The sequence below is a fragment of the Corvus kubaryi genome, unplaced genomic scaffold, assembly GCF_017639235.1.
Source record: "Corvus kubaryi isolate FWS band 111438036 unplaced genomic scaffold, C.kubaryi_AGA036_p1.0 114, whole genome shotgun sequence".
Lineage (NCBI taxonomy): Eukaryota > Metazoa > Chordata > Aves > Passeriformes > Corvidae > Corvus > Corvus kubaryi.
In genome coordinates this window covers 373,893-387,423 of record NW_024580653.1, presented here as the reverse complement: position 1 = coordinate 387,423, position 13,531 = coordinate 373,893, and the positions used below count along the sequence as shown (strand labels likewise).

Sequence of the window (13,531 nt, the reverse complement as noted above, 5' to 3'; positions counted from 1 at the left end):
ATGGCCAGGGCCTGGGGAGCTTCTCCCCACCAATCCCCAGCTCCTTCTCCCCAGGGCTGCTCCCAATCCATCCTCCCCAGCCTCTGTTTGTGCTGGGATTGCCCTGAGCCAGGCGCAGGACCTTGCCCTTGGCCCTGCTGAGCTTCATGAGGCTGGCACGGTGCCACCTCTCCAGCCTGTCCAGGTGCCTCTGGATGCCCCATCCCTTCCTCCAGCGTGTGACCACAGCACCCAGCTCCGTGTCCATGGCAAACGTGTAGGGCTGCCCCGGATCCCGATGTCCCTGCTGCTGATGAAGACGTTTCCCAGCGCTGGTCCCAATCCTGGCCTCTGAGGAAGCCACTCCTCACTGCTCTCCACAAAAAGTGATGGCACACACTGGAGTCCTGGCTGTCCCAGCATGGGGAGGTTGGACAGGCCCGGAACACTCTCCTTGTACTGGAAAAAGTCTATTTCTTCTACAAAACCCATGGAATAAAGTTGGGCCCTCGTTCAGCAGCTCCACAGGAATACACGGAGGAAAATGGCTGGGATTTGGCCATGGATCTACTGGGGGAGCCCAGTTGTGGAGAACACCTCAGCTCTTCTTTTCCTCAGCAGCAAAGAGCCCTGGGCACTGCTGGCACTGTCCTTGTCCTCGCACATGGAGCTGAGCCCGGCCCATGTCCGAGCGCTGGAGCCGCATCCCAGGAGAGCAGCCGGGAGAACGGAACAATCAGGATGGTGTGAAATCCCTGGCTATTCTGAGGGAGCAGCTGGAGCCTCTCCAAGGGAGACAACTGCCACGGATCACACGTGTGGAGCCACTGAGCTCCCAAGGCCACCAGCAGATACTGCGGAAGGTCACCGTCACGGCTGGTGGCCCATGGCTGCCATGGGATAACTGGGATAACTGGGCCTTGGGAACAGCAGCAGCCATGGAATGTGGTGGGGCCGAACACGGGCTGCTGGAGCCGACTCCCAAAACATGGACACATCACACACCTGGGCTGGGAGTCCTCGGGATGCTGCCAGTGCCTGCACATGGAATGTCACTGCCATCACAACCTCCAACTCCTTTAAGGAATTCAGGAGTCTCCTGCTTTTACTGAATGTTTCTGGCTCATGGCTTACCACACCTGCAAAGGGGGAAAATTCACCTGGGAATTCCTGCTTGGACACTCCTCTCCCACCACCTGCACATGCTGAGCTGCTGCTGCGATGCCACCAGGGTTGAACCCCCACTTCCAGAGGTTTGTTTTCTCCACAAATCTCTGGAAAGTGCCCCCTTTCCAGGAAAACACAGCAGACTTTGGCTGCAGGGGTTGGCACCAGCCTGATGCCAGCGGCGGGTCTCAGCAGAGCTGGGAGAAGGAGCGAGGCTGTGGGGCAGAATCATGGCACAGGAATGGTGCTGGTTGGAGCCAGGAGCAGGAGCAGGCGGGATCGTATCCTGGCAGGAACGCAGCGCTTCCTTGGGACTCAGGTCACGGAGGAGGTGGGAGAGCCCCAGGGAACCCAGCGTGCTCTGGCTGGGGACAGAGGTACAGCAACACTCGCTCCCTTCACAGTCCATGTCCCAACTCCACTGAAGAATCTTCTTTTCCAGGAAATCCAACCCAACCCTTCAGGCTGCCACAATCCCACAGGGATCTGGGTGAGGGTCAGTGAAATAAATCCTTTAAAACAGCAAGAGAGCAGCAAATACAGCAAAAAAAGGATTCTTTTCAACTGAGTGGACTTCAAGGATGTGTGAAGAGGGTGAGCGTTCCTTGCTGGGCTCTGGGCAGCCATTCCCTCTCCTCTAAGTCCTGCAGTTTTCAATCCAGAAGGGACCAAAGTGACCCAGCAGCGCTGGCAGCGTGTGGAGAAAATGACGACAGCAGATGGAGAGCCATGCTCTGCTCCGGGAGGATTTTCTTCCTGGAGCAGACGCTGGGAACCCGATCCCAGGACAGCTGGTCCCGCGCCGCGGGAGGTGGAACAGGGCCTTGGTGACACCACAGCCACGGTGTCACCTCCTGGGACTGCCCTCCCTGCAGCACAGGGCTGGGGACATCCGGGGGCTGGGGGTCCCTGTCCCCATTCCTGGTGTGGCTGTTCCCTGGGATCCTCTGCCCTGGAGCGGATGCTGGCACCGCAGGGTCCCACCTCGCTGGAGCCCCAGTTCATCCCTCTGGGCTCATCTGGGGGGACTGAAGGAGCTGATGCCCAAGAGCACACAATTCCCAAACATTCCAACGGTCTAAGCTAACCCTCCTCAAACACAATCTCTCCAGCTGTAACTCAGGAATATATTCCTGAAGGATACAGGGAAGACCTGGTGACACCAGCACCCACCAGAGCAGCAGCAGCGCCCACCCTGCTGTGCCAGGCTCCAGGGACATCCCGGCACACAGGACACCCCCACCACGCCAGGGACAATCCAAGGGACACCCGACAGACCAGGACACCTGGCACAGGGACCTCCTGCATTCCTACTGTGGCACCCACGGGCTGATTTTGGGAGCTGAACACCAATGGCTGGGAACTTTGGCTGGGATTTTCTTCAGCCCCAAACGAACCTTTCCCTGGTGGCTCCCACAAGGAAGTGCACGACAAGGGGGACAGGATTCCTGGGATCCCGCTGGCTGGGTAGGAGACAGCAAGAGGAGTGGACACTCCTGAGTCCATGCCAGGACAAGAGGGAGGAAAGAGCATTCCCAGGATACTTCCAACATCCCAGATGAGGCTCAGCCAAGGCCTGGCCTATATCCCACTGATTTCCATGAGGATTATGCTCCTGAACTGCTGCAGCACATTTTCAAGAGGAAAAGCTATCCCAGGACACCGCTGGCCTTGATGGGATCCCAGGAAGGGATCAGAGGAAGTGTTTCTACGGAGCAGCAGGAGCCCCTGATGGCTCAGCCCTCCTGGAAACCACGGAGCAGCAACTGGACAGGGAAATACCTGGGAGCCTGAGCCTTCCTCCAGCCCAGCAGTGCTCACTGCTCTTTTCCACGGATCCAGGCACTCCGACGACCTCCAGACCAACCCTGCCAGCACTCACCTGCCTGAGGCAGGATGGATCTGCTTTCTCCTGTGCTTCCTCCCGCCCCACCAGGATCCACCCCAGCCCTGAGGGAGGGAGGGTGAGGAGATGGGGATGGCAAACAAAAGAAGCAGAAAGCAAAGCATGGAGTAAGGAAAGCCTGGGAGTGGAGGAGGAGCAGGGGAGGAGCAGGAGGAGGATGGAGAACAAACACCTATTTTTCCCCGGCCCTGCAGCCCATGAGGGACTTCTCCAGGGGTTCCCGCTCGGGTACAGCCTGGCATGGCCCAGGAGCTGCCCTGGAGTGCTCCAGCAGCCAGGGAGCCCTCGCTGCCTCATCCCTCCATGCCCTGGGAGCACCCTCGTCTGCTGGGCTCTGTGCATATGGCACCAGGGACCAAGGCTTTTCTTAAGGCAAATTCCCAAATTTGCTGTGGGGCTGAGCTTGGCTCTGCCTCAATGCAAACCCAACAGCAGCTTCCTCCCTTCCACCCTGCAAGAGCTGTGAATTACTCATTTCCCTGGATTCCTGACTCTCTCCCCTCCCTGTGCTTTGGCTGCCACCTCCCTTCCTGGTCGGAGAAGGGCCTGGGCGTGCGGATTTGGTCCTACACTCCCATCTCCATCAGTTTTATCCACCTGAGGCAGGCACTGGCAGCAGAAACCTCTGTGCACACACAGCCCCCTCCAGCCCCTCTCCCCCCGGGGACCCCCCGATCCCGCAGCCGCCTCCGGCCCGGAACCGCTCTGACCTTATTGGCGCTGGATCCTCTGAAGCCAATTGCAAAAGAGAAGCAAAGAGTGAGGAGTTGAGGGAAGCAGCTCCCTGCAGGGATAACCCCAGCAGGATTCCGGAGACAGCGATCCCCAGCCTTGCTCGGGGGGCAGCTCCTTGGAGATGGTTTCTCCTGTGAGCTCTCCCCAGCCTTGGCATCTGCTGGATGTGGCAGAGGCTAAAGAGCTCCAGCAGCCGCCACAATCAGGGTGGCACATTCTTTCTACCAAGGGAGCCAGGAAGCTTTGGGGTTCTGCTCTGGTCCTTGGAGTGACTCCCTGGAAGGCCTTTCTGAGCCTCCCCAGCTGTCCTGCCTGCCTCCCCAGGAGGCTGTGGAGCTCGAGGGATGCATGGAAAGGCCTCCAGGACCGAGGATATCAAGGAGGAGCAGCAATCCATCAGCCCGGCAGCGGTGCTTTTGGGGATGCATCAAAGCAGGATCTGCTAATGATGCAGTTGGATAAAACAATTAACAGCGACAAACCTGCATCTTTGGGCACCCAGCTCCTCATTTCCGCTGCCTGGGGTGAGCAGGGATGGATGAGGGGGGGGAGTCGCCTGCTCTGCTGTAGCTGCAGCAAATCCCAGGTGGGAGGTTCTGACTCCATCGCTTCTCCTGCATCACCGGCCGGGTTTGGCCACAGGAGCAGGGTGAGGACAGTCCTGCTGTCACCCAGTGGTGACCAGCTGGGCTCTGACCAGGGGGAGCCCCCACTTATCCCCTCCTAACGACCTCTGGCACTGTCCCCTTCCCTTCCTGGGGGCCCCGTGCCAGATCCCGTTTCCCTCTGCTACTCTCAGGGAGTCTGCAGGGACTCAGGCTTTGTCCTGGGCAGGAATTCTGTGTGTCACGGGCCTCAGATGGGAGTAAATCACATTTAAACAGCGGTTTTGCACACAGGACATGAGCCCCGGGCTGCCAGGATGAGCCCTCCCTCCTGCAGAGTCAGGGAGGCAATGGAAGCAGGGAGCAGCAGCATTCCCGGCTTTTACCAGTCCAACTGGGACAGCTGCAGTTGAGCTCCCACTGGGAGGAGTTAATTAATTACGCTGCTTCTCATCATCCCCAAACAACCATTACTGAATTAACTGAGATGCTGCTCTATAGTTCTCCATTGTGGAGCAGGTGCAGGAATTTCCCCCTCAATATTCCAGATTCCAGAAAGTGCCTGGGGCTGCTCAGCTTTGAGACACACGGGGCAGGGAGGGGGTGGAACATCCAAACCAGAGACGTGAACAAGGCCAGGAGAGATCCCACCACCTGAGGGCAGAGGGACCCACAGGTAAGGAAATAATGGGACAGCGTGCTGGGATGGGTGAAGATGTGGTGACTGGGAATGTTTCCCTGCCTGGAGAAATAATGGTGGAAGGACATTTCCCCTATCCTCTGCCTCACCCACAGACTTCCAGCCTTCTCCCAGCAGTCTGCTCCCCAATAGTGAGGATTAGGAGACTGTTTTTAATTTGGCATTGGAGAAAGCACGGAACAGAGATGGAATGACCTGTCTGGGGCCACAGGCAGCACCTGGCAGGGACAGGACTCCCTGCTCCATCACAGCCCTCCCACCGCCCTGATCGCAGGGGGTCCCACACCCGCAGGGACACACCACCTTGGGACTGGCTGCATCCATGACCCCGTGGGACAGGGATGTCCGGGATCTCGCTCGGATGAAAGCCACCCGAGGAACCTGATCCTGTGCCTGGGACACACAACATTCCTGTCAGGGCCGCCTCGGAGCACCCCGGCAGGATTCCTGCTCCTCCCTATCACCAGCGCGCTGAACTGGGACAGCTCCGGGATTTAGGGCTGGAGGATAACCAGTCCCAGGGATGCGCCAGGTCTCCAAAGAGCCAACGGAAAGGGACCAAGCTAAAGCCAACAACAGAAGCTCCAACCCCCTCCTCAGACATTCCTTAGCCAGAACACCCCCATTCCTCATCGCTGCCAGACCAGTCACTCTGAAACACATTCCTGAACTGCCGCTCCAGCACCTCTGAAAACCATCCCAAAATTCTCCCACTGCTACCTTGTGGTCCCCACCCATCATGTTCCCTTTGCAATTCATTTGTGAGGAGCCCAAGGAAGCCCAGGCTTCAAATCAGGTCAGGTTTGGTGATCAGTTCTGTTACCTCCTCACATCCCCTTGTTCAGGGAATAACAAGCACCTGGGAATTCTCCTTTGCTCAGCTACAGTAAAACAACAGCACAGCACCTTGGGAATGCCCCACTGAGCTGGCGGGCATGGGGATGGCCATGGAATCCTCCTTAGAGGCTCCAGCGGCAGGGGGAGAGCAGTGGAAGGAACAAACGTGGATAAATCATGGAATAAAGGCCCGAAAGAAAAGGGCAGGAGGAATGTGGGAGAACGAGCACCCGAGCAAGCGCCAGCTCTGAGGCACAGCAGGCAGGAGGCAGCTAGAAAAGAAACAGCAATATACCCAAAGCTCCCAGTGCGACAGCGAACTCCAGAGGTGACATCAGGAGGGGGCAGGTCGGGGATGGAATCCATCTGGAGGAAATAAGAGGTGGTGTGATGGTAATAGATAGGGTGGACATGGCAAGCAGGAGCAGGTGCAGTGGTGGTGGATGAGGAGCAGGAGGTGGAGGAGGTGGAGGCAGGCGATGGGCTGGAGCCGGGCAGGTCGGAGCTGAAGGACTGTCCGGAGGTGAGGCTGTGCATTCGGCGCAGGGACACTCGGCCCGCCCGGAACGGGGCCGCGGGGCCCGGCTCGGGCTGCCCCGGCACGTGACTCTCTACCAACCTCTGCGATCCGTGGCCGTGCTGCGGCTCCACCAGGCGCTGCCGGACTGTGCTGGGCAAGGCCGGAGCTGCAACGAGACACAGCAGAGCGCTGAGGCACGGCCCGGCCCACGGAGCGCTGGCACCGTCCCCATCCCACCGCTCCTGTCCCACTGGCACCATCCCACCGGCACCATCCCACTGCTCCTGTCCCACTGGCACCATCCCACCGCTCCTGTCCCACTGGCACCATCCCACCACTCCTGTCCCACCAACACCATCCCACCGCTCCTGTTCCACTGGCACCATCCCACCACTCCTGTCCCACTGGCATCATCCCACTGCTCCTGTCCCACTGGCACCATCCCACCATCCCCATCCCACCGCTCCTGTCCCACTGGCACCATCCCACCAGCACCACCCCACTGCCCCTGTGCCACCAGCACCATCCCACCAGCACCACCCCACTGCCCCTGTGCCACCAGCACTGTCCCACCTCGTGCCAGCAGTTAAGGGCTGTTTAATGCAGAAGCAGCTTTAAGCTGATGCTGAACATGCTGGATTAATGCCCAGCCCATGGAAAACTCCAACATTCCTGAGGTAGGTGCCTCTGAACACCTTATCTGAGCATCTTGCCTGATGCAGAGAGCGGCTGTGTGATTCATCCCACCTGTGATTCATCCCACCTGGAGCCACCATCCAGCTCCTGGAGAGCCAAGGACTGGGCACTTCCAGGGCACGGGCCATTCCAGCCTCACAGACATCTCATGGCCACAGTGCTGCTGCCTGGGTGGGACCTTGACAGCCCAAAGCAGAGCCCCAGGTGAGCAGGTCAGTGATGGCACCCAAAGCTCCACTCCCAGAGCTCAGCTCTGCTCCGTTTCTGGCATCGCTGTGCCGGGGCAGCACTGGGAGCATGGAATCATACAGGGGATTGGGCTGGGAGGGACCCCAAAGGGCATCTCTTCCCACCCCTGCCATGGCAGGGACACCTTCCACTGTCCCAGGTGGCTCCGAGCCCCAATGTGCAACCTGGCCTGGGACACTGCCAGGGATCCAGGGGCAGTTCCCTGGTTGGTTGAAAATATTGGGGTCGAGGATCTTGGGCAGGAATTGTTCCCTGGGAGGGTGGGCAGGCCCTGGCACAGGGTGCCCAGAGCAGCTGGGGCTGCCCCTGGATCCCTGGCAGTGCCCAAGGCCAGGCTGGACATTGGGGCTTGGAGCAGCCTGGGACAGTGGAAGGTGTCCCTGCCCATGGCAGGGCTGGAATGGGATGAGCTGTAAGGTCCTTCCAACCCAGACTTTCTGGGATTCATGCCTGATTCCTGCGTGTGTGAACTGGTGACTCTGGCCCCAGAGTGGCCTCACCTGCTCCCAGCCTGTTCCATGACCACTGTGACTGATCAGAGACCCTCCATCTGAAATATTCTCCTCTGGTTGCCAATTCCCCTTGGTTTGGGGAACCACATGGGAATGTCCTTTGGAGCCCCAGCACCAGCTCCTGAACTGCCTTCGAAGCTCCTTGGGATCTCTCCAGCCCCGTGGTCATGCCTGGCTGGAACTGGAGCTCAACAATCCCTGAGCAGCTGCCTGTGCCCCACACCTGCCCCCGGGCTCACCCCAGAGCCAGGGGAGGCCCCTTCACCTGCCCGGAGCCTCGGGAACGCTCCCCTCCATCATGGAAAACGGGATCCCAGGGCTGCAGCCCCATCCCGAGCCAACCAGGCTGGCTTTATATCATCCCCTTGCTGCCATTCCGTACAAGATGTTCCTCCTTTGGCAGGAGATAAGGTGTTCAGGAGTGTTCAGGACTTCTTATGTGCGTAAGAAATTAATGTACAAATGGGTTAAAAAGATGCAGACAGGAAAGCTCAGAAATGGAGGAGGAGGAGAGCTCCTTTGGGAATGGAAGAACCAGCAATCCCTGCTCTGGAAACCCCCAGCTGGACACACAGGGCTCCTCTAGCAGAATGACTCAGGACTGAGGGATCCACAGGGACATACTTCCAGTGGAAGGAGGAGTAAGGATTAATTCTGGCAACTTGGCTGCTTCCACACCCCCAAGGTGAATCCCAGTCCTTCCCACTGCTCAGGTTTGCTGCTCCTTGTTTCCTACACTGCCCATCCGTGAGCCTGGAATTTTACAACATCCACCTTCTATTGCAAGATTTTATTTTTCAGCTCCAGAGCTGCAATTTCAGTTTGGGAATCTCACTGTGGAGGGTTCACAGGGACCTGACTCCAGAGTAACTCACTGGGGTGATGGCTTTCTGCTCCAGGTTTCTCTTTCCCTTGGGCCATGCTTTTTTCCCTACAGATTCCCTGGATTTTCCTGGTGTTCCACCCCTCATTTACCAACTCAGGATTTCCCACTTCTCTCCTTCTCCAAGACTTATCCTGCAATGAGCTCTGGAGCACAGGCTGGGGCCTCGCTTCCCAGAGCCACCACGTCCCTCCAGACACACGTTTTACCAACACTCCCCAAATTATCTGCCCAGCATCCCAAGGAAAAGCCCTCCCTGCACTAGGCTGGACGCCCTCCTCCTCCCCCATCCCACGACAGCCGGGGCTCGGCTGTGCTGCCAAAGGGAAGGCTTCCAAAGGCAGCCAAGGCCAGCAGGCTGTGTGCCATCCCCGTGGCACTGGGGCACCAGGGGACAGGTGTCCCTAAGGGGTGGCACTGCTCGGTTTATTGAAGGAGTCTGAGGGAACCCAGCACCAGCAGCACCTGCGGGGAGGGACGGGGAAGGAGGTGGGATGGGACAGGGAATGCTGTCACCTCCTCCCAGCCTCACTGGGTCCTTCATCTCCACCTCAGGGGTAAAATGGAGTGAGTCCAAGTCTCCAGATTCCCTAAGTGCACCCGGGAGCACACAGGAGCTGCAGCTGAGATTCTTCTTCATCCCACCAGACTCTTCCCGGGTTAGTACAGGTGGTGATGGCTCAGAGAGGAGAGATACGCTCATTAGTTCCCGTGCCAGAAAGATGGAAAATTGGTGGATGTATTTTAGTCCAGAAAGAGGCCAGAGGGCAGAATAAAAAATGAAAATATAACTGAAGAGAACCAAACCAGGGTATTTCCAGAGGGACTGATCCTCCGAGGACAGCGAGGAGCGGTCGCTGAACCTGCGCCCGAAAAGCCAGGCTGCATCTGGGGAGGGCAGCCAGGTGGGAACAGGAGAGAGAGAGATGGGATTTACTGGGAGAAGACACGGGTCCTCAGCAACACGTCTGGGCAGGAGAAACTCGGCACTGCTCTCCTGAGGCAGGGTTTGTACACAAAGGACAAAAATCCTACAGGGAAAGGCTCCCTTGCTTTGAGACCTTGAATGCCCAGTGCTTGTTGCAGGGTGCATCACCTGCAGGAGGTGGGTGGGCAGGAGGGTGGGCAGGCTCTCTGCCCAGCTCTGGGGTGATGGAACTGGAAGTGCTCCCTGGAAATGTCGCACTCAAGTGCAAAGAAGCCAAGGCTGAAATCGGGGCTGAAGGCTCACACCTGGCCCAGCTCAGGTCCTCAGGTGTCACCTGGGACTGTCCCAAGTGTCCCTGCCATCAGTGCCCAGCTGGGGCTGTGCCAGGGCTTTATCAGAGCTGTCCATCTTGATTCTGGTGGTGACTGGTAATGATGAAGAGCTGGAGGTCTCCATTCCCTGAGGCTTTAATGGCCCCAAGCACAGCTGATCCCACAAACTCTGGCTCCAGCCCCTGTGTCTGCTGAGCCCCGGAACACACAGAACACCCGTTCCTCCTGCCCTACCCAAACCCTTCAACTCTGCCTCTCCCTGGCCCCTGGCCTGAGGCCCCCTCAGCACCTGCCCCCAGACCTTCCCAGCACCACAGCCAAGCCCCAGGCCGAGGGGACGTGGCCATGGCACACAGGGCACCTCCTGCAGCACACGGAGCCAGCCCTGAGACCCTTCTGCTCCTCCCTCCTCCTCCTCCTGCTCCCCTGAACAGCCCTGGCTTGGATTAAATCGTGCAGAGTTGCCCAGAGCAGCTGGGGCTGCCCCATCCCTGGAAGTGTCCAAGGCCAGGGGCTTGGAGCAACGTGGGACAGTGGAAAGTGTCCCTGCCCATGGCAGGGGATAGAACTGGATGAGCTTTAAGGTCCTTCCAACCCAATCCACTCTGTGATTCCATGGAAGTGCCCAGGTCAGGGTGCTGTGCCCTGGCCAGGTGCTGCTCCTGTGCCCCCAGATCCCCGTCACTGCTCTTCAGCTCTCCCAGTCTCTGGTGCAATAGCCCGAGATGGGAAACTATCTGGAAAATGCCCTTTTGAAAGAAGCAAGGCAGGATCCAGGCCAGCTAAAGGCAGGAATAGCAGCCAGGGCTGACTCACAGCTGCTGCAGAGAAGGTGACAGTGCCACCCAGCCCGGGAGCTCAGCAACTGGGGGGTCACAGGCACGGGGTGATCCATGCTCAGCCCTTCCTCCGTGCGAGCTGGGCTCGGCGGAGCAGGGACAGCCACCCGGGGAGCTGATGCTCTCTGTCACCAACACAGAGGGACCGGAGCTCCCTGTGGGTGACCCCGAGCCCTGCACAGAGTTGGGGATTGGGGGTTCAGCCTCTGCTCCAGGGAATGTTTAACAGATCCCTGAGGTTGGCACTGCTGCTCCCACCTGGAATGGTGCAGGAAGCAGGTCCAGCTGTGCCTCAAGAGGGGGCAGCTTTGAGTCCTTTAAGTCCCAGAAAAGTGCTCAGGCCAAAGGGACATCAGGATGATCCCCTTTCCTGTCTCACTACCATGTCTACCCGTGCCTTTGGTTGGGGTTTTTTGGTAAATGCTTAAATCAGTGAGTTGACCAGAACAGCACAGATAGAATGAAGCAATAATTAACAGTTTCTAAATTACCAGTTCTGCTGAAATTTACAGGCTCCAAGCAAGCCCAGCAGTGGGGCCTGGCCCGTAGGGATGTTCCTGACCCTGACGGACCAACTGTGGTCTCAGGGCACGGAAACCCCCACTTGGATCAATCAATCCCTCCTGATGCAGGTGAACTATGGATCCAGGTCTGCTCTGTGTCACAGCCCCCAACCCCAGCAGGCACAGCCCCCCTTCCCAGAGAGCCCCCAGAGCCCCATTCCCAGGGAGCCCCTGGAGCCCCATTCCCAGGGCTCACGTACATTGGATGGACATGGGCGACACGAGCTCCTCGTCCAGGTCGTCCACGTCGTCAGTCATGATGAAGTGCGAGGGGTTGGGCCGGGGGGTGCCCATCCAGCCGGGGTCGATGTTGAGGGCCGAGGCCAGGGAGTGGATGCCGGGGTTGTTGACGATCTGGAAGCCGCAGAGGAGCTCGATCTGCTGCCAGCGGTGCAGCCGCTCCCGCAGCGCCGCCGTCACCTCGCTCAGCGCTTGCCTGGGGACAGGGACAGACAGGGACAACGGAGGCAATGAAGGGAAAACACCCCCTGAATCACCTGGAATAGACTCCATGGGGTCAGCTGTGTGTCCTGAAATTTGAGACACTTTTCATTTTAATTCCAGGAATATGGGAATTAAAAAATGCAGCAGCAGCTGAAGTACCCAGGGATAATAACAAGGGGGAATGGCTTCCCAGTGCCAGAGGGCAGGGCTGGATGGGAGATTGGACAGGAATTGTTCCCTGGGAGGGTGGGCAGGCCCTGGCACAGGGTGCCCAGAGCAGCTGGGGCTGCCCCTGGATCCCTGGCAGTGCCCAAGGCCAGGCTGGACATTGGGGCTTGGAGCAGCCTGGGCCAGTGGGAGGTGTCCCTGCCATGGCAGGGGTGGCACTGGATGGGCTTTAAGGTCCTTCCAACCCAAACCATTCCATTCCAATCCCTTAGCATCCTGCAGCCTCCTGAAACCTTGTTTTGACAGGACTTTTAACTGCTCCACATAACTGTGACCCCTTGTTTCTCACAGGTAAAACTAGAAGGTTATTGATGAAGAGGAGGGAGTCCAAGCCCAGGTCATGGAGGACAACAGAAGTTCAGCAAAGTGAGCCCCACAGCCCCTGTGCAGGTGAGGACACTCCTGCCTGGGACAGGAGAGGGGTGAGGAGGGAGGCAGGGACAAGGGAGCTGTTGAGCAGACACTCACTTTGCAGTTAAGATTTTATGGTCAACATCGTCCAGAGAGGAACTGTGAGCAACATGGAACGTCCCAAAAAGGGTGTTTCGCTTCTTTTTGATCTTTTCAGCCTGGAATATCAACAGAGAAAGTCACAGGAAGAAGACAACCTGATGTTTCCTCCAGGCCACGAACATCCAGGATGGGCTGAGACAGGAACAGTCCCTGGAGCTGCCTGCGCACGTGGGAGTAGTGGGAATGGTGGTGTCACTGAGGAATGCTGTTCTCCCTGACACTGGGGTGAGGAATTCACCAGCAGCAAGTAGCAGGTTGGGGATTTCATGCTCCCTTCTCCCAGTTTCCCAAAAAGCAGAGGGAACTGAACTGAAGAGGCTGAACTTTCAGGGCAGAGTTGGAGTCCCCATCCCTGGAGGGATTTCACAGCCCTGTGGATGTGTCACCTGGGGACATGGGTCAGTGGTGGCCTTGAAGGTCTCCAAGGGTTCCTCCAATCCAAACCATTCCACGATTCCATGATCCAGGTACTTCACACAGTGAAGGGCTCTCACACATTGGCTTGTCTCTCCCATGAATGACCACCAAACACAGCCCAGGAATGCCCAAGGGATCTTGGGTTGGGGAAGATTTTTGGTTTGAGGTTGGGTTTGTGTCACTGTATCTAAAATTAAAGTCTCTGCCCACAGCTCTGCCATTCCCAGCTCCAGTGGCATGAACCTGGGACTGGGAAGGCCAAGGATGTGGGTGCAAGAACTGACACAGCCAAAGGAAAACTGCTGGACTGTTAAAATGTTCCCAATAAAAGCAGATTAAGGCAGACAGAGTTCTCCCTCCTGCCAGCTCTGCTGGCTCCATGTGGCCACAGAGACAAGGACGTGTCACAACAGCGCCCCGGGCTCATCCCGCAGGGCTGGCACACAACATCCCAGATCCCCTGGGCTCATCCCTCAGG

General features: G+C 58.0%; 1 protein-coding gene across 1 annotated transcript in view; it reads right to left on the bottom strand.

The window, feature by feature from the left end:
- Positions 1–13,531, bottom strand: part of LOC121676721 (stromal interaction molecule 1-like) — a 67,318-nt gene that overhangs the window by 4,359 nt on the left and 49,428 nt on the right. Inside the window, exons 8-11 of the mRNA XM_042012657.1 lie at positions 12,592–12,692; positions 11,652–11,887; positions 9,597–9,677; positions 6,549–6,615 (exon numbers count right to left, since the gene is read on the bottom strand). Of these exons, the coding sequence (XP_041868591.1) occupies positions 6,549–6,615; positions 9,597–9,677; positions 11,652–11,887; positions 12,592–12,692 (485 nt within the window). The remainder of the gene's footprint in view (positions 1–6,548; positions 6,616–9,596; positions 9,678–11,651; positions 11,888–12,591; positions 12,693–13,531) is intronic.